Genomic DNA, 21,217 nt, shown 5'->3' on the forward strand with positions numbered 1-21,217 from the left:
ACATTTTGGCAGTCTTCCCTGGTGAATTTTGAGGGCAACAGCAAAATAACATCAAAAAATGATTAATTTTGGAAATTTATTGAGGTGGAATTCAATTTCCCAAGAGGAAATGAATACACCAAAAACAACAAAATAAAAGGTACATGTAGACTACACCAAAGAGCACAGGTACTTGAGACAGGTTTAATCTAAATGGAAAAATAGGCAAATACTCCACCTATCATCATATTCGAAATCTGTGGGAACGAGGTAACAGAGGGGGGGAAATGGGAAAAAATAAACCCATAGCACAAGAAAGCACACATTTTCTTGCTTGCTTACATTCTAAGCATTGCATGGTTGTCCAAAGGAAGTTGGGGGTGGGGTGGGGTGGGGGGTGGGGGGGCCAGGGTGGTGTCACACTTCAAGTTTTCCAAGGAAACGGAGGTTGAGGATCTTCAGCTGTTCATCCAGCTCCATCCTAACGATGCCGTCCTCCCCATCAATACTCAGCAGCACCCCGGTGGCCTCCCGGTCCTCTCCCAAAATCACCTTTACCTGGAACGCGCAAAACACACACATCCATTACATTACACACCCAGACACCTCTGCCATGAAAAGACATCAAGGCAGGCTTATATCACGGGGTTTCAACCATTTCTGATCTGGGGAGCGAGCATCCAAAGACCCCCGCGGCAAGTTAAGTGCAGGCACACATTAATGACATCACACGCCCACATACATTCTGAAGCAACACAGATAAATTGGGAGCAAAATCCTCGAGTGCTAGTAATTCATGAACATGAGTTATCAGAAGACAAGACAATGAGAGGGAGGAGAACATGGCATTACAAATCAAGTGTTTTGAAACAGCTGTGCGTTCTCCAGCACCTTGCAGCTTTACTGGAGAAGTTTCCATTTACTTAATAACACACGGCTGTACCTTGTTGTTCTTGGTTGGAGTCACGGGCTCCAGGTGTTCACTGGAGATGCTGACCACCTTCTCCGTGTCCTGGAGGAAGACGGAACACATTCCACCCTGGGGAAGAGGGGAAGTGGGTGTTAGCTGGGCTGGAGGAGCAGGGACCGGGGTCACAGACAACAAGCCCTCAAGCCCTGAAACAGCCACCGTACTTTAACTGATTTTGACTCGGCCATTAGTTACTCGTAACAAACAAACAGTTTACAGAGCATCTCTATTTATAACAAACACTAATACTGTATGTGCGACAATGCTGAGAAAAGCATAATTAAAACAGCATGCATGATAAAAAAAATGCCATTTTAGAGACAAATATAGATATGACTCCATTTCACACACATGTTGGAAGCATTGCCAATGCTGCTTGCGCACACATGCCTTTCATACCATGATAAACAGCCAAATTGCTCCATTCATCTGAACTGCATTAGGTTTCAGCAAAATTAACGTTAAACAAACTACACCTATAATAGACTGGCTTTTTACAATAAATCAGCATGAATTAATCACATTTTAACTCACATAATTACTCTGTAATTAGCAGGCCATCAATAATAGCTTAATTTCGCACACAGCCATCCAAAGGCCGTTTTCTAACAGTTTCATTGGACTCCAAACCCAGTCAGTACAATTTGAGGCTGTCTACCTCAAAGTAGACAGTTAGCCAGAGTGGTCTCACTTGTCATTTAAAATGCATTTTTAAACCAAATTTTTAACAATGGCAGATTCACACATTTAGTAAAGGTAACAAAAGGGGAAAGTTTTGGCAGAGATGTCTAGACATGCATGGCCACTCCAAAAATACAAGGTCTAACCTGTTAATGAAAACTTTCAACAGGTTAGAACACGGCCACTTTTGTTGATATTACAGTTTACAACTATCTTCCAAAAATAAAGACGTTCTGTTCTGTCCTGTTATGTTCTCTTGTCAAGCAGTCATAACTACTTCAAGTGAAACGGTGGAACTGAAAGAGAGCGAAGATCCTGCCTTGGCGGGCCAGCCACAGCGCAGGAGCCAGCTGGCTGCAGAGCTGGGACCTACCGTCACGCTGCGAATCACCCCCGTCTGGTTCATAACCTGCCCGTCCACGAAGGTGTCTTTCACCCGCACCAGGATGTCAGTGGTGACCCAGTCGCAGGAGGTCTGGTCGATATTGGACCCGGGGGTATGGGGGTTATAGCCTCCAGGAGAGGGGGCTCCAGGGGTCATGGGGCTGTACCCTACCGGGCTGGGGCTCGGACTGGCCTGGTGGAGGGAAACCAAAAATTGGTGCATGTATTATATGTCTCCCTTCCACTGATTCCAATTTAATGCATATTCTGAAAATTCAGGACCAAGTACATTACAGCTTGAATAGATATTCAAATCACAGGCAGGAAACTCCTGTTACTAACAAGAGCTTCTTATAGTTAAAAAATGGAAAGAAATGCAGGAGTTGACCACCTTGTTAATCTATAGTAGTATCTGTGGTAGTAATCTGTGAGCAGCCTGAGGGGTTAAATTACCTGGTAGGCCATGGGCGAGGGGGTAGGGTGGTAGCTGGCTGGAGAATGTGTGTTCTGGTAGCCCACCGGGCTGGGCGCCACCTGGTGGTAGCTCTGTGGACTTGGGCTGGGCTGGTAGGAGCCTTGGGGGGAGGGGGCGGCATAAGGGGAGTACTGGTCCGTATTGTACCTGCAACGCAAGCGGCACAAACGTCACTCAGCAACAAGAGAGCGGTTTTGAGTGACTGCCATGAGGAAGCTGTGTCCGGCGGGTGAGAGAGGAGAAAACGAGGGGGGGGGCACTCACATGGCTGGGGTACCGGGGGTCTGGGGGTTGTACTGCGGGTTGACCTGTGGAGAGGGCACCTCGGGGTACCCTGGGGTTTGTGGGTTGGGGGTGCCCCCGTAGCCCTGTGGCGAAGGGGAGGGCTCGTCGTCGTAGCCGAACTCGAACTCCTCCTCGGCCCTGGAGGAAGAGACGCCGTTAGAGCACAGGGCCTCACTGGAGCGAGACCACAGACTGCAGAAATATGGACAGTGACTGTGAGGTCACTCGTTGACTTTCCCTGGGCTTGAGAAAAGCGTTTTGAGGCTGCAGAAGTGCAGTTTTAGTGCCACCATGTTGCACAAATTGCAGGCAGGGACTAAGCAATAGGGGGGACCCTAATATAGTCATGAAGTCCAGGCCTGGTCAGGGTCGTCCAATAAGCGCAAGATATTGCCCCCTCCAAATGATGCAGACTGTCCCTGACTGATGCACAAAATATTTAAGTATTGCCAAATGGCACAACAACTTAACAAATTGGCACATGGGGAGACATTAGACAAAGAAAAAACACGTTTTGAAACGTGTCAATCTGATATTTTTGGAGGAAAATTAATCGTTTAGATTAATTGGTAAAATAGTCAATAGATTAATCGATAGAAAAATATTTGTTAGTGGCAGCCCTAGAGTAGTTTGACAATTAAAAGAGTCATTAAAGCTGGCAGTATACTCAGTAAGAAGAAAGAACTTCAGGATTGAGAACCACCAGCGAACAGGTCCAAGAACACTGTTGTCGGTATACTCAGTGAGAACACCGCACCATTTAAAGTCACTCCACGCCACTGGGGCGTGAATAATTACGAGGCAGCTATTAACCGGGGCTGGAATCTCTCCCAGACCTCCGTCTCGCGGCTACGCCATGGATATATAAAGAGAAGGGCTACGCAAGATCACAACACAAAACAAAAAGTTTGAAGTGGCTTTAGTTTATCTAGCTATGCAAATGAAGAAAAGGTGAAGGAGATGGTACGTTCGCCCTCTAAATCAGAGTAGGACGGAGAATGGAGAGTTTTGTCTGTACATTTGGCAAATGCGGAGTTTAGACAAGGGGATCCACTTTCTCTTATTTCCAAATGTGTGCTAGGTAAAGCGGCTCACTGCGTTGACTTGGACAGGACTGTGCGTTTGTGTTGCCGTTGAAGCAGTACTGGAGTCAAAACGCAAACCGATTGGGAAACAGGAAAGGAATGCTCCATTTTCCCACAAGTAAACAGGAAAGATGCTGTTCTGGGAAGCCATAATTAAAGCTGGAGTTCCAGGAACACAACAGCCCATCTGATATCTTAGGTAAAATTCAGTGCACCGTCGACATGCAGTTCTGTCAACAAAGCAGCCATTTATACTTCAGCCAGTACATCTGGCTCGATGCTAAAATTAAACATTTACGCAATCGGTCTTTCATCATGTACAAAAAAAAAACAACATAATTCTTTAAACGATACTAAAAGCCCTTCAAAAGAACCACGGAACCACAAAGTTTCCTATTCTGCAACATCTGCAGCATGACATTTGTGGACCATGTGTTTTAATTATCATAGTTCCATTTCAATCTGAACATCTATAAGGCAAAGCTGCGTTCTATACTCCGGTGTAAGTAGGGAACCAACAATTTAAGTTTCTCTTGTTCTGAGCACTAAATGTAGCATTACACAGAATGTGCATTTCAGAAAAAGAATTCACTGAATGAATAAAAATGAATGCCGAAAACCCCAGATGTGCACGCGGGCGAACGGAGGACCTCGTACCGGGATGGTGTGTTGGGGTTGTTGGGGTCCCAGGCCCCGCTCTGCCCTGGCGTCCTGCTCCCATCATGCAGCGGGGTCTGCGAGCCGTAATGAGGGGTGCGGCTTCCTGTGGAAAGGGCCCGCCGTCAACAACAACAAACAAATCCAATCTTGAGGGTTTAACAACCACCGCTTAAAACCAAGACCCAGAATCCATAACAGGATTGCGGGAAAAGGTAATTTGTTATAAAATGAATACATACAATACATGCATTACCAATTACACTGGCCCTCAAGCAAGCAAAAACATTTGACAAATTTCCTATGCCTTGGCAGATATTCAGTTGAGATTCCCATCTTCTGGGAAGTGCTTCGAAGAAATTTCTCATTGTGTCCATAACTCTTATATGACCAGAAATCTGATATGAATAAGGGGCAAAGGTAATGAGCAGTGAACAGTTCTCACCGTCGTGGAGGGGCGTCTGCGAGCCGTACATGGGTGTACGGGAGCCTGTCCCATACATGGGGGTCTGTGACCCGTACATGGGGGTCCTCCCATGAATGGAGGTCATTCCTCCGTGCCTCTTGGCGCCACTGCAAAAAATAAACAAACCGTTTCACTCAGGATGCAACCTGGCCGAGGTTCATTCCACAGACACCAGGGCTGGGCCACTGAACTCTCAGGATGCTAACTTCAATCCTGCAATGCCACTTCCTGCTGGCACTGTTTTTCACTGGACAAGCGAGTTAAAATTAGATGTTGGAATAAAGAAATGCTAGTTTTTCATGAACCACTTTAAAACGGTGAGCCGATCTTGGTGTATAAGCAGCTTTTAAATTATTATTAATCCAAATATTAACATTTGCAAGGATGGTGAAAGAGTATGTTGCATTTCACCCTATGAGGCGACAGTATAAAATAAATAAATTTAAAAAATCACTGTTTTACAGGAGCATTGCTTTGGTTAAACTACATTCAAATACATGGCAACAGGGTTTTTGCTTGTATCGATGCTTGTCATTTAAATGACATGTTCTGTTCCTCAGCAACAGGAACCATGACAACTTCCCTGAACGTCAGTTACACTGGAAGTGAACTTTGAACTTACACAGTGGTGAGACGCTGGCGATCCACAGAGATGGTCTGGCAGGTGGAGTGCAGCTCCACTCGAGCAGTGGACTCCGTGGCATCCTTCACCACCCCAATGTACCCTGGGAATTAGGATGGCTGGGGTCAGGTCAAATCGAACCGCGGCCCGTTCATATGACACACTGCTCTTCAGATGAACGCCAGCCTGTTTGGTGATGCCTGATGACGGACGCAAGGAAAAGTGTGTCCTCATGGCGTGCTGCTCACCCTTGTATGGTCCCTGGGAAATCCGGACCGTCTGCCCGATGAGGTCATTGTCTCGTCTTCCCCGACCACGCCCCATGCCTCCTCCTCCTCCACCTCTTTGCTGTTGACCTGATATTAAAGATGGATACACATCAACTGCCACACCCGTGAGTGGACATGCAATAATGAGCACTGGAATTGAGTCTACCAAAAACAGTCAATACCACCATAAAATTACGGATTTTAGAACCAAAGAGCCAACAAGTCCATACCACATTACACAGCGCTTAACAAAGGCCACAGATTTTTAAAGGCAAATAAGAGAAAGCGAGCAACTTTGAAACGGGAACCAAATGAGAAACATTCTTAATTTTCCAATCTCCGCTTTTTAAGTTCCTTTTTTTCCCAGTGGAGTTCCCTTGAACAGAAGAAGCAAAAGCTCACAGTAATGTTCACATAAATGCAGTGCATCTCAACTTCTGCTTCTTAGATGCCATTTAAACTTGCCCTCTGCCATACACCAAATGGGTAAAATCCCACCTCAAAGCCTGGACCATTTCACATAGATCAAGGATGGCTTCAGTGTAGGAAGGCTTTTCTTCCAGCTGGTCGACTAACAACCCAACGTGACCAATTCAGTCTTGAGTGAAGCCGTACAGCTTCCCTCTTTGGGGGTTGACTCAGTAATCTTCTTCCACAGATGTCTAAGAATTCTGGTCTGCTGCATCTTCTGAAAATCCACTAAGGGGCGTGACTGAGCCCAATACTGTGGGAACTGATAGTCGGAAGGACCGCAAACTCCTGTTACCAATTACAGCCTCTTACAGGTGAAGACAGACAAATGAAGACAGAAGAAAAGTAGGAGTTGACCATCTGGTTAGCCTATAATATCAGTAGCTCTTCATCAATTGCAGCCCTCCAAGTCCAGATTTATGTATCCTTGTTTAACACAAAATCCACAGGTCCGGATCTCTTGCCTGGAATTCTTCACCATAATGGCTGGTGAGTGTTGCTTCCTCGAAACTTTAGAACGTGATTAAATGCTGATATCGCTTGTTCCGTGAAGCGTGGGAAAGTGCTTGCATGCACGTGCATGTGCAGCTGTGGGCGCCAGCATTCCGTACTCACCGCCGCCTCCTGGGTGCATGGGGCTGCTAATGCGGGGGCTCATGGGCGCGAAGCCGCCGACCGTGAAGTTGGTCACGTCCCGGGGCTGCAGAGACAAGACGGACACGTTCAGACGCGCCCCACGTTTCGGGCTGCTGTGAGCAGGCAGGAACCCGTGAAGTTCCAACATTGACACAGCCTAGGGGACCAATCAGGCTTCAGAAGAGAAAGGTCTACAGCAGGGGTCCTCAATCTTATCCAGAAAGGGCCGGTGTGGGTGCAGGCTTTCATTCCAACCAAGCAGTTACACACCTGATTGCACTAATCAAGGTCCTTAGCAAAGACTCTAGTGGTTGATTAGTAGAATCAGGTGTGTAACTGCTTGGTTGGAACAAAAACCTGCACCCACACCGGCCCTTTCTGGATAAGATTGAGGACCCCTGGTCTACAGCATACTTGTTAGATATAGCTTTTTTCAATGATGCATACAGACGCCTTCTAAAAATACGCACAGCCTTTATCATTTGGTCACAAGAGGGAGGTCTGCTGAAACCTGGAGATAAACAATTGAATAGCATTTTGGTAACAATTTGATAACATTTTCCCCCACACTCAGCTACCAGGCGATTAGCAGCTCTGTTAATCACGAAGATAAGTGTGTGTGCGTGCATAAACACAAGGCTTTAATCCAAGGTTAATGTTCATGTGCAGTGCACAGGCACAAAGACATGTATGGGGCCTGCAGGATGATCAGAATTAGGGCTGGATTTACAGGTTTTGCATTAGTACTTGAGCATGATTATTTTAAAATTCTGGGAGGGTCCATCTATCACTAGGCTGATGCATGTCTGTGCAGAGCGATATAAAAGCATCGCGGGTGGCCAGTGTGCCGGTCACCTTGGAGCCCCCGGCCAGGACCAGGTGACGCGTCTTGCAGACGAACATGCCCCCATTCTCCACCAGCTTCTTACAGTGCAAGAAGGCGAATCCCCGGAAGAGGTGACGGATCTCCCCTTCACGCCCCTGTCAGAGAACGAAAACACACGCGGTCACCTTTGGCTCATCGTACTGCAGTGCTATCGACTTTGCAGAAGTTCCCCAACAATATTTCATTGATATTTCTGTGTTATAAAAACCATAGTAAGGTCTAAAGATGAACTTTGTCAGTATATTAAATATGCATACCCCATGCCCAACATTCCATGATTCTATGCAATACTGTGTTGAAGAGCCGTTGTACTGGCAGCTGGATGAAGGTGTCAAATGATCGTCTTTTACAGATAGATGTGAGGACCCCTAGCCACAGGGCCCGGCCCTAGTGGGACCCGAATCGCTACTCACCGAGTGGGGCCCGTCGATGACCTTGACAATGTCCTTGACGTGGATGTTGTTCTGCTCCGAGTCGAGGGCCACGGCGAAGCGGTTGTCCTTCCGGCGGTTCACGGCCTGGTGGCGCACCGTCAGCACCTTCCCGTGCATGTTGAGCACCTGTGGAGCATGCGCCACATGAGGACTAGCGTGCGTGCTCTGTGTGTGCAAGTTTAGAAACCCCTTCCTCTTCCAACCCAGCTCATGGGTGGTGAACATTCTAGCACAAAATGGCCACCGTACACCACGACTGTGCGCGTTACAGATTCAAGCCTCTTCCCTGAGACCCTGAAAGTGGGTGTGCATGTGACCCACTGCTAACAATGTGAAGCCCCGCTGTGGGGCTGTGTGGTGCGGGTGTCAGGGGGCCGTACCTGGAAGGTCTCCCTCTCCAGCCGCACGATGACGCCCACGGTCTGGGGGTCCAGCTGCACCAGCTCCCCCCACTCATGCTGGCCCCCGGCGTCCACGCCCGACGCCGTCTCCGAGCACAGCTGGAGGTCGCGGGGGAGGACCTTCAGCTGCAGGAGCACAAGGAGGCGCAAGGTAAGGCACGGGCAAGTCTCCCTCACCCTGACCAGACCCCTAAATCAGAGGCCCAAACTCCAGTCCCAGAGGGCCACAGCTGCTGCTGGGTTTTGTCATTTCCTTTCAAACAGCAGCCAATTTAGGCTTTGGCACAAGGCACGCAGACTCTTCAGCCAATAAATGACCTAAGGAAATTACATATTTGGAGGTCCTTTAACACAGGAGCTGTCTTACAATCTATCATTACATTACATTATAGGCATTTAGCAGACGCTCTTATCCAGAGCGACGTACAACAAGTGCATAGGTTTCATGATGTAGAGGCGCAAAAGAAACACTAGAGTGAAGGTCCTTTCCACCACAGCTCCTTTCTATTTATTAACATTTTATTATTTATTCATACTTATTATTTTTATTTTTTATTTACTTTATCTATATACCTGGATATTTACAGAAGCAATTATGGCTAAGCACCGCAAAGGCACAATGGAATGCCACACCTGGGAAGCAAACCTGCAGTCTCCATTTCGCATGCCTAGTTCCAAAACCGCTACACTACAGTGTCCGTTACCTCGTGCATGGTGAGGTCCGAGAAGAGGATGACGAAGTTCTCCTCCACGCGCACGATGAGGCCCGTGTCGCCTTCGTAGCGGCCCGCGATCACCTTCACGTGATCGCCCATCTTGAAATACTTCCTCAGCTCGTGAGCGGGGAACTCCAGGGGGTCCTGAGCAAACGAAAGCACTCGGAGAACGCTCGCGCAATAGACCCAAGGAGAACAGGGCCAATCTGACTGACAGGCACTCGCTGGTGAAGGGCGAGGCTCCGTTCCAAAAACAACACTTCCCACGGCTGATTCTCTCCTTGTTCACAGAACAGCAGAGAGCTTGGCTTCTGTGTATTTTGGCAAGGCACCCTTGATTTACTGGTCTAATTTACTCAGCTAAAAGGCGTAATTTAAGCATGCCAGTTCAATACAGTTGTAGCCACGGTCATTGTATCGCTCTGGTGAATAGGACCCTGAAACGGGTTCCTGGAAATTCCTTCCCGGAAATATCTCCTGTTTCCCCAAGTAATATAATAACTGAAAAACAGGAAAACATTTTTTTCATTAACTCATACCAGTGCTGCCATTTTGCGAAAAAAACATCTGCAAGAGCTCTTTGATGGAACGGTTAAGGCTACATAGCAGAGTCCATTGTACTCTCCTTCTAATGACCAGCAATGACTTATTGTAATGACGTAGAAAAGTCTGTTCACACAATGAAGAATAACAATCAATTCCATAAGGCTGTTCTTGCAGAACACAGGCCGCGGGCAATGAACCCTACCTAGTGAGGTTCAAGCTGCATGCAAAGTTCATAGTAACTATGCGCATTCTAATATTAATAACATGGGCTAAATGTCATTCCTTTGCCTTGATAATGACAGCGAATACACTAAAGCTGTCAGGCTGGTATGCCATAGGCTTAAGCATATTTTTCCACATTTTATTTAGTCCTACCTATTGAAATATGACCAACGCGTTTTAATGGTAGCTTATTCCTAAAACACAAGCCCAGTTCCCAGTGATTCCTGGGACAACTTGCATTTATTGTCAGGAGTGAAAATGTTTTATTTTAAGGAATGATATCAGTGGCGAAGGGACTTTCTGATGGACTGACAACATGCCATGTGCCCAGCGTTGGTCCCGTACCTTCAGGTCTTCATGTTTGGGCATGATGGTGATCTTGTTGCCCTCCACGCTAAGGATCTTGCCCTGCAGGTTGATCAGCTCCCCCTCGCACACCTCCACATTGTCCCCAGCCTGCAGGCTGTGCTCCCGCTCCTTCCCTGAGGAGGCAAACCCGCAAACCCCCCTTTGGTCACATACACACCACACCTCATAGATACTCAAATCGGGCCCTCAAAGCAGTACTGCTGGGTCGGTTAGCGAATTGATTAACTCCACCGACTAACCAGAGATCTGACTCACCCTCTTCCCAGGTCTATTACAGACCCTAATCAGAAGGGAAGAATGGACGCCAGCAGTGGCACTGGCCATAAAATCGGAATTGGCTATCCCTGCCCACCGTTGCCAATACTACAGTACAGTGAGGAAGAAGGGCGGTTTGCAGACCTCCACCCATCACAGAGTACGTAGGTAACAACCAACAGAAAACGCCAACAACGATAGGTGCATTGGGGTGAAGTTGATACCTGAAGTTTCTGTGACAACTTCCAGATCAATGCCCTCTGGCTGGTCCTCAAATTTTTCCAGCTCGGACAGCGTGGGCTTCACCCCCTCTGTGATCTACAACATAGAAACGTGAGGTAGAAATCTACTGAACAAGGACAACACAGAAGTGGACAAGAGAACGTACATGACAAAAAACAAGAACATAAGCAGACAACTAGTACGGCATGACAACCTAGCTTTAGAATGCACAAACACACATGAAACGAGCTTGAATTTGATAACTCTTCATTATGCCAAAAGGGGGCAGTGTGGTGATGCCTCTTACCACAGCGGACATGGCAAAGCTCTTGAAGAGGAATCCTTTGCGGCTGTAACGGTTGCCTTCGAATATCATGAAGTCTCCATCGTGACTGACCTCTCCACCAAGTGACCTGCAGGAGCGGACATTCTTACCCACAAGCCAATGCACTTGCGCAAACTGCTAAGATCACAAATTAGGACTATACTTTCACAGTCAATAAGCACAATGCTGAGCGGCAGGAATCACCCCTTGATTCTGCCACACGGCAGAAGAAGCAACGCTCAAGCTTTGACATCTTAAGGGTTATCAGAATATCATCCTTCTATTTTGGAGGTTACACAAATGCTTTATTCGGTTCGATTAAAATTTGATCTTACAAGGATGGATTTTTCTCCACAACCCAACACATTCCAACAACTCTATGCAACTACCATTCCCTAACAACTAACATGGCATTTTGACCCGTTCCAAGTGTTACTAACATACATGGCACAGACAAATTGCTAAGTCGGCACAGAGATGTAGCTATCAATGCGTAGCTAAGCTCAGCTAGCACTCACGTACGTACAAACAAAAAAACAAACAAAAACAAAAAGAGAATGACACACAGGTTCCTTCTGCCTTGTAGTGAGCACTTATTAAATACACTAGCATGCTTCCAGTTACATTATACATGGAGTGATGCACACTGACATGCCTTTGTCGTGCTATTCCCATCCCTCCATACCTGATTTTCTCAGCATCAAACAGCCTCTGAGCAGGTCTTTTGAACTTCTTCCTCTTGGCAAACCAGTCTTTCTATGGGATAATGACAAGAGCCAGCCATTTGTGAAAAGGTTCAGTAACTAAACACTTCCCCTGAATTCCAGGAAGAGGGTCACGAATACTAACCAGCTTCATTTCATTTAAACAATGCCATAAATCATAAGTCACGTCGCTCTGGATAAGAGCGTCTGCCAAATGCCTGTAATGTAATGTAATGTAATAAGGCTTCACAGACTTCAAAGACTTTCGAATTTGACCCAACATGCCCAGCCAACACAGATCATTCTCACAAAAAAAAAAAACATAAATTAACAATAATAACTTAAAACACGTTTGAAACTGCCCAAAGTGTCGTTGTCTTTCTCCAGATGTTTTTTTTCTACAGTGAAAGAGTCCCGAAGAGTCACGATTCCTCTCCTGCTTACCAGGCTCATGCGTGCCTTGATGCGGTCCAGATCTATCCGAGGAATCATCTTCAGTGATATAGTGTTTTGGCTGGGTTCAACGTAGTCCACCTTAAAACAAAAAAAACAACTGACAGTCAAACCCTTCACAATTCAGCAGATATGAAGGCAGACTTAACAGCAAAAAAAACACAAACAACGTAAGGCTGTCAGTCCTGACTATACCCGTCTTTCCTTTTTAAATGAGTACAATACCTTGCAACTGCTCAGCTGCAAAAAATTACAGTGTTCCTATATTGCACCCTCTCCTGCTGAGAAACACACCTGTGCTATGTCATCCTTGTACAGGCCTCGCTTGAGCCTGACCCAGGACTTGGGCTTGAGGTTGGTCACCTCCTTGACCACCTTGAGGACATCAGTCATTTCCTTTATGGGCACCATCTGCTGGTTCCAGAAGCCCATGCGCAGGTTGCCCACGCCCTCGATGGCAGCCTTGACGTGCGTCTGTTTGTAGGACTCCACGTAGATGTAGCCCTTGACGTGTTCGGGAGCCACCACCGATTTGATCTGGAGCGGCTGTGGATGTTTCATACAGTACACAGGTTAGCCAAAAGCCAAATACACATGGGAGAATAACAGGGCTGCCCTCTCCATTTATTTTGCAATTGATTTCACAAAATATTTCACCTTTTGACTTGTACATTCTACACGCAACACATTCTAAAATCAGTGACCGTGCTACTGTTACTATTGTAATTTACTCATGTAGAGCAAGCTAGCTAGTGTGACATCTTGTTACAAATTATAATTCCAATTAAGTGCTTTCCCTTTGAATATCACATATGCTACCAACGACTAAGTAAATATTATGATCAATAAACAACACAAATATTAGACACCAAAAGGCTCAAAGAAACAGGAGTAATTATTTTGTTGCGGTTCAAGTTTGGGCCATCACCTGTAATCTTGGGGAAAAAAATCTGCGTTTTTACTCGGTTAAATCTGAGCGAGACTAGGCGAGGACAGTAAGGATGACCAAACAGGCAAACAGAATCTGTTCCTAAATGGAAGGCTCCTCTGCCTATGCCAGCCATGCTCAATGAAACAAACCGTGTCTGTGAACTGGTAGGCAATGAACTTCCTCATCAGTGCAATGGCAGTCGCTCGCTCTTCTCCTATCTAGAGAGAGAGAGAGAGGGAGGCATTCAAAACACAAATAGGGATATATGAACACAGAAATTCAACATGGGATAGCACCAAGAAATAAATGCAATGACATACCTTACACTTGACTGTCCACAAATTAGGATCCCTTTAGAAACAAACAGTAACAGTATTTGAGGATTAAGTTAAACCGCACAGGGTATAAATAATGAGAAAATATTGTCAGAAATGTGAATAATACAATATGGTAATATTTGTTTAAAAATATTTACTTTGTTCAAAAAACATTATGTAAAATGCACTTTCCTCCACCTGATACTTGCCATAAGTATGTACTAAACTCATTTTATGATAACTTTGAAAATCAAGATACATTCTGAAATGTATGCATTTACGAAAAAAAATGGATTGTGAACATACTAGTCTCATTGAGCGACACACACACACATAATACATATCCCTTCTGTCTCAATATAAATAAAGTGAAAGGGGAAGTGGGGCTTGGCAAAGGACACATACTTAACACCAGGGAGCAGCTGCTGTTGGGTGATGTCATCGGAGAGCTCCTCTGATCCACCATAGAAACTGGAAGACAATTAACACAGTAAACATAAAACAGTACAAATCAAAATGATAATTACATTTCATTTCAGTCTCTCTCACCCAGGCACACTGACATTTAAGTGAAAGTGCCAAAGATCAAAAATAACTCAAAACTTACTGTTCTCCTCCAGAAGACTTTGCATATTTTCTCATGTAGTATTCACCCAGAGCCTCTTCTCTTGAATCTCTAAAAGATGCAACCAACAGGCAAAATCAGAGACCTTCTAGCATCATCTGCCTCCTTCAAGGGCCCTACGATGAGCTACGGGGAAGGGGGGGACAATGAAGAGCGATCATACACAAGAGAGATAGAAGGCAGGCCACCCAACCCGGAACCAACCAGACATCACATCATTACATTCATTACAGATCAGTGACATGCACTTTACATCACCTACTGAACCCTGTCCATCAAGGACAGGCAGAAAACATAATTCTGAAGTGAAAATACAGATAAGCTGCCAAAGACAGGACGACGTTGGGTGGGGAAAGGGGGTTGGAGTGTCCAGGCTAAACCTACTCACCTCCACAGGTTCTGCAGTCGGCGGGAGCCTGAGTGGTCTTCATCAAGGACCACATGATCGATGTTGGACACTGCCGACCAAAGAAAACATGCAAAGTCAAAATACTGCAGGAGAGCATGACGGAACAAGGGCACTGCGGAACTACATTCTAGAACGTTCAGCCAGCGTACGAGGGCATAAGATGGTGATGCACCTTATGGACTGTGGCACTACTAACTGTGGCTCAGTGCAGCAACCGCTGCATTCAATTCAGGACAGCATAGACTAGCACGTGTTCTCCTCCCGAACACACGTCACAACATGGTTATCCGTGTGACAGCATCCCTCCATGGGCCACACTACAGTCAGTTCTGTGCTGCCTGGCAGAAATCCCAGCCATAGCTGGCAGTGGCAAATTCTTAATACAAGACTGGGCCACTAGGCCTGTTCACAGCAGAGACAGCTGGGGCTAAATTACGGATTACAAAAGACACAAGTGTGCGGCGAGATTCAGGGTTCAAACGGACACTCACCTTCGGCTTCCTCTGTTCAGCATGGCGCAGGTGTAGAGGAGGGAGGCACACAAGAGTCAAATTATATCACCAGAGGCAAACAGCAAAAGGTGGCAAGGGCACAGGCAGGGGCAAAAAAAAAACAAAAAAACAACAAGAAAACAAAAATAAATGTTACAAACGGAACTGTGGTGAGACCAGATGACATGTGGAAGCATGAGAAGCCGGGGTTTATTTTGCCCTGGAGGGGCTTGCCTGCGGCGCAATGCACAGCAGATGTGTTTACAATCCACTCAAACAAATAACCAGCTCACTTGATTATTTACTAGGGGAGCAGCTTAAGGCAAGGGATCAGGCTAACCATTCTAACCTTTCACAGAAAATTCAGGAAACATGAAATTCTGAAAAAATCATTTGCAACGGAGGACAAATTTGAATAACCAGAAAATGCAATTGCACATTTTCTCCTTAATTCTTATCTATCGATATCAATGCCTGTGATGGAACAGCAGGCTTGAATGGCGGTTTAAGAGACTTATCACCATTGCCTCACTTGCTCCCGTACTTTTAAAGCAAAATGTCTTTACGATCAAGTGCAAACATTGGACAAATCATGCGTGGTAATATGCGCATGAGAATGATGACAGTTACAAATGAGTTTTTTTGTGATGCAATCAATTCAGCTGAACAAAAAAGGCAACAAACAGCATAAAATCTTGAGTTGATTTACCGTTAACTGAAGGAGGCATGCACAAGAAATAAAGAGTTGTGAGCGCAGAAAGAAGAGTCAAATATTGCATTATTGCCAAAACAAGGCTGGTCTACAGACTGTAAATTGCACATTTTTTAAGGTGCCATACACATGCCCAGGGAATTAATCACCAACACTGACATGGATTTACCTGCCTTAAATTACATTATTCAAAAATTATTTGTAGTACCACACCAAACAATTTTCGCCATCACAAACCGCCATCTATTAGGCTATTATCCAGCATATGGAGCATCAAAATGTTTCATTGGGTCTAGGTCAAAAGACCAGAGCATGACAGCATTTCCCTTGGAGGATAACATGTTGTTTTCCCATTGATTGGTATGCTAGCCCAACCCAAGACTTGTTACAAACAGACTGTATTTGTGTATGTTACCGCCCTACATGAGTGGTTTCAACACATTTGTGCTCCATTTTTGGACAGAATATTTGGCAACATCAAATCACATCATTCAAAATTCAAACCTCAAATTGCAGGAAATGTGAAAGATGGGAGTGTCTAAACAAGACCGCACCGCACAAGGGCCAAGCAGTCGCAAAGGGGCCCCTGCCGAGACTTCACCTCCAGAAGCCATAAGTACCAGTCACATAATCCTTAGTTACATAATCATGAACAAGTAGGATGTCCCCTGTTTTCACCTTTATGGTTTCATATGGCATCAGTTTGCTCCACTGCAAAAGTTTACCATTCAAACCAGATATGATATTAAAGTTATTGGATATTCAAACTAGAACTCAAGATTGTCAAAGTGTATTATAGGTTAACAAGTAAAGAATATCACCAGATATTTCCCCCAAATCTAGGGGTTCACCGATCCGTTGCAATTACACTAAGCAGACTTCATTTTTCAACATGCATAAACTTTTCTCACCCAAATACAATCAGACAGCTAGAGAGCACTATAGATTTTTTGTCAGATGTTTGCAATATCTGCAGAAAAAATTTTGCTTAGACTCACAGACAGCAAGTAACTCAACTTGAACAAGAAATTTGAATCTACAGTAACAAAATATTCCTTTAACGAGCATTTTACTTTAACACACATAGGAACGTGATTAAACACCACAGGAAAAGCTACTTTATTTTATGGGACATATAACCACAGCTTTAAGAGCTTCCTTCAAAAACTGCTGAAGCCACTTTCTGAAAATGTAAACATGAACAACAGAACAATGACCTGATAAGAGCATTACAGCAGCTCCTTGTAAAAGGGGATACACTGGACTTCATAAACACTGTTCAGAAGGCAGCCACCTTCTTATACTGGGACTCCAAATGGAATCTAGGCCCGATTTCAATCCTCAGTTCACAAACCTTTCTCCAGAATATCTTCAGCTCCCTCCTCCCATGAATCTTCATCTTCATATTCATCATCCACATCTAGCCAAGACAGAAAGTAGGGTTCAAGTGTCAGTGACAGCACCTAAGCAAAATCACCACAGTTCTTCCACATCAACTGCTGATGGTTCCTTCTCTACAGCACAGGGAACTTTACCAGCTTCATCCAGGATGAAGCCACCGTGCCTCGGTTTCTTCCTAGGCCGGTCATCGTCATCCTCCTCCTCCTCTTCATCGTACTCTTCCTCGTCTTCCTCTACATCGTCAGCATCCTCATCTCCTTTGTCGCTGCCTGCGACACTGCCTTGGCCCTCCTCCTCCTGAATGATTCCAAGTGACAAACACCTTGGCTATTGCTCTGCCCCAACACAGCTGAAACCAAAGACTAATCTTGATGGTTGCTGGCTATAGAAGCAAAATAACCTCTTTTTGTAAAAAAAAAAAAAAACTTATTTTAAAAAGAAAATGTAAATTGGAAGTGGAAAATGTAATGCTCAAGTTTACAATTTCGTTTCCATGGATATGCTTCCATGGCTGGCTGATGTACAAGCCACTTCAAGTTATGGACTGGACTATCTGTAAATCTCCCAAAAATACGTTCAACAAATCCGTTTAAACGTTTCACTGTATTTGCAGCCTTACAAGAAGCATGAGAAAGCATTACATGAACGAGAGCATATAACTAGTGTCATCTGAATCTTGATTAGTGAACAACACTAGTCTCTCAACCAAAAGCAATCGAGATTGTATATAATATAAGGTTCAGCCCTGACACCGCAATGTGTGCACTGCACACGATCAAAAAATGTGTACAACAAAAAGGCTAATTTACGGCAGAAAAAACAATAAGTCTAATTACTTCAAGATAGTATCTGGTTAAACGTCTTAAAATCTACTGCTTTATGATCGCCTAGTACAACAATGTACCTGGAGAGCATTCAGTAACGTCATTATGATATAAAAGCAGCCAAGTTACACATCACGAAGCAGAGGAATAAAATGTAAACAAACTTACCTCGTTTTCTTCAACCTCCTCCGCCTCACTGCTGCGATCGCTCTGATTGTCGGAGAAGTCGCTGTCCTCACTATCAGACATCTTTGACCGTTCTCTCTTTTAAACACAGAAGTGGGCCGGAGTTAGCTACACGTGTTAAAGGGAACTACCGTTAATCTGAAGCCTTAAATAAAGATAAATAATAAAATTAAAATGTAGATATGTAGCTCGGCGTTGTTCAACCTGGTTGGTTTTAATACTACCCAGTATGGTAGGTCGTTCATTATTTGGCAAGTTAGCCAACTACCTAAGAAGACCCATCTACGTTCAAACAGCAACTGGCTACCTCACCAATATCGTGCAAACACCACAATTCTAAAACAATTAAAAATCTGAGGAACACAGTACACCACGTTTTTTACCACGTTCTTTCGTGACGCAGACAATCACAAGCACAAAAACGACTGAAAACACCGCGTCTGATGTGCAATATGCCGCTTGCCACATTGGTTTAGCTAGCCAGAACATTCATTCGGCTTGCTGGTCTATTATGCTGGCCAATCTAATGTTAGAATGTTATAACTGCAAGAAATTCAGAACGCAATTAATCAGACATCAAGCCGACAAACCGTAGCAACAATTTACTGACTTATTAGTCAGCTAATAGTTAGCGAAAGACAGGCCTAGTTATCCAAATTAGTAGCCTATTCATCTAGCTACCCAGCTAGTTAGCGCTAGTTTGCAGCCGAACGTAACATTGGATTGTCCCGCTACGGTAGCGTTTTGTTTTAATTGCATATGTGTAATTAATTATTCTGGAAGGTGAAATTTCACTACAGCAATTCCTTACCCTTTTAAAGAATGAAATATCACGACTTAATATCGTACTTCTACTTCCAGGTCCCTCGCTAAAGTGTTACTAAATGAAACTATCGCGAGAAAACACAATCCAACTGAAGGCGGTACTTCCGTCATCTCACAACAGCAATCAAAGCTGAGAAAATGGGGGAACGCTGTTTTTGTTTGACGCACTAGTGGTTGCAGAACGCTTTTCAAGTTCAGGGATTCATTGCGATGATGAATTCAACTTAAATGCATGATGTAGGCCTATATCCTTATTCAATAGTTGGAACCTAATCGTCATTTCTTCCCATTTTGTCTAGTTATTCTGTGAATCTTATTTGAAGTCACTAGGGGGACAATATCCCATTTTTGTTACTTTTATTTATGATATAGTTTTTTAGGAACTAAAACACTAACCCAAGGCAAACATAAACGTCAAATCTCTAAACCTGCTTGCGTAGATTCTGTACTATACATTTTTACGTGTGACATTACAAATTACAGGGATAGACAGCTGCATGATGTCATAAAATGCTTTATTTTGTTTATCCAATCCATGCATGCACGTCCTGCATTTGTCGTAATTTCAAAATTAATTAATTCATTCATTTTTTTTTTTTGCTCAAAGGATCTGCAATTTGCAGTTGAAACCATGGAGCCAACGCTGAAACTATTAATTCAGTCCTTTTCTTCTTCTCGCATATTGCTCTTGCATGAAAAATACTTTAAACTTTTTGTTCTTCAATGACCTCCGTTTTGCTTTCAATATTACTTATTATTATTATTATTATTATTATTATTATTATTATTTTAACCAATAATGTGCTCTCAATTATTACAATTAGCATTAAATACATTGCATTAAATTAGATCTATCTACCACCATAAAATCTATTTTTGAAATGGTTTGGCACACTAGTTACAAAATTAATCTATTTAATTTGGTATCTATAGGCTACATACCACCATCAGTGTTTTTCTTCTTCTTTCTGGCAAACAGACATGCAAATGATTTGCATGCCCAAAATCAAGCATCTTCCTAAATGTAAAAATAGCTATCCCTACTGATGGTCACACATGTATAATGCATTAATATCTGTAGACCAGAGGTGGCTGGTGACTCAAAAAATTGGGGAGGACAGGAGGAAAACCAACCCACGGAGTCATGTTATTTTACACTAGTTGGCTACTTATCTCTACTTTCTTATGTTCAAGTTATGTTATGTTCTTATGTTCAAATGTAGCAATAATCCAATTTGCAACCTAATGCAAACTTACTATACAACTAAGGTAAGGTAATGCACCTGAAGTTTTTCCCCATTCCATAAGGAACAAATATCATATTATCATATATCATATTACAACACAAAGGATGAATATAAAAAAGGGGCCAGGTGAACGAGAGGGAAAGACACATCTAATCACTGCAGGCTCTGGATGGGAATGAACCTCGTGTGTGCGTAATGTGTCACTAGAAGCCTGTCAGTCCAACTATGGGTGACGCAGCACCCAGTATGTTACAGTGGGAATTTTACACAACCCTCTATTCAGCGGTCATGTTGAACAATAAGAAGATTATTATACCATGCTATTCTACAGTCAATATCCGGGACTAAATATTGAATAAATATACAGCCTTACCATTGGTTTTACATGTAGTGATGTCCCTTTGGGACTGAGTGGTCATATATTGTATTGGACAATCCGTTTGTGAAATATACGCACATTTGTGACGCCTGGGTACCTTCCAAAATAGCTGTGCGTAATACCACACATGTTGTTTACGGTGTTGTTGCCCTTTTTAGTACAGTCTGGCTTGATTGACAATTCAGTTATTCAGTAGGTGAGAGTATAAGCTTTCTAACGGTGTATAACATGTCTAATTTTGCTTTTTGTTTTAGAGGTCAGCGTAAACGAAAGTTTTCTCATCGCATTCACTTACGCATTCACTCTGTGGTAGCAGTAAAAGACGTTGCACCTGACGAAACATTGTCAACTATTTTT

The 21,217-nt window shown here is 44.0% G+C and overlaps 1 protein-coding gene across 2 annotated transcripts; it reads right to left on the reverse strand.

The window, feature by feature from the left end:
* Nucleotides 1–62: 62 nt before the first annotated feature.
* Nucleotides 63–19,352, reverse strand: supt5h (SPT5 homolog, DSIF elongation factor subunit). Of its 2 annotated transcripts, XM_064303454.1 has the most exons (30): nucleotides 19,221–19,352; nucleotides 18,392–18,487; nucleotides 17,534–17,696; nucleotides 17,353–17,418; nucleotides 15,287–15,298; nucleotides 14,775–14,844; nucleotides 14,369–14,437; nucleotides 14,167–14,232; nucleotides 13,765–13,795; nucleotides 13,594–13,662; nucleotides 12,808–13,059; nucleotides 12,505–12,594; nucleotides 12,042–12,112; nucleotides 11,339–11,444; nucleotides 11,034–11,127; nucleotides 10,531–10,667; nucleotides 9,406–9,561; nucleotides 8,681–8,827; nucleotides 8,280–8,426; nucleotides 7,836–7,961; nucleotides 6,960–7,044; nucleotides 5,853–5,960; nucleotides 5,605–5,707; nucleotides 4,962–5,089; nucleotides 4,517–4,622; nucleotides 2,754–2,912; nucleotides 2,468–2,636; nucleotides 2,004–2,207; nucleotides 923–1,018; nucleotides 63–537 (listed from the first exon to the last, which is right to left on the reverse strand). In XM_064303454.1, the coding sequence occupies exons 2-30, from the start codon at nucleotides 18,470–18,472 to the stop codon at nucleotides 397–399; spliced, it is 3,252 nt and encodes a 1,083-aa protein (XP_064159524.1). In that variant the 5' UTR covers nucleotides 18,473–18,487; nucleotides 19,221–19,352; the 3' UTR covers nucleotides 63–396. The 2 variants fall into 2 exon arrangements, with proteins under 2 accessions (XP_064159524.1, XP_064159525.1); XM_064303455.1 differs by lacking the exon at nucleotides 15,287–15,298.
* Nucleotides 19,353–21,217: the final 1,865 nt, after the last annotated feature.

Source organism: Anguilla rostrata, chromosome 12 (assembly GCF_018555375.3).
Source record: "Anguilla rostrata isolate EN2019 chromosome 12, ASM1855537v3, whole genome shotgun sequence".
Taxonomy (NCBI): Eukaryota; Metazoa; Chordata; class Actinopteri; order Anguilliformes; family Anguillidae; genus Anguilla; species Anguilla rostrata.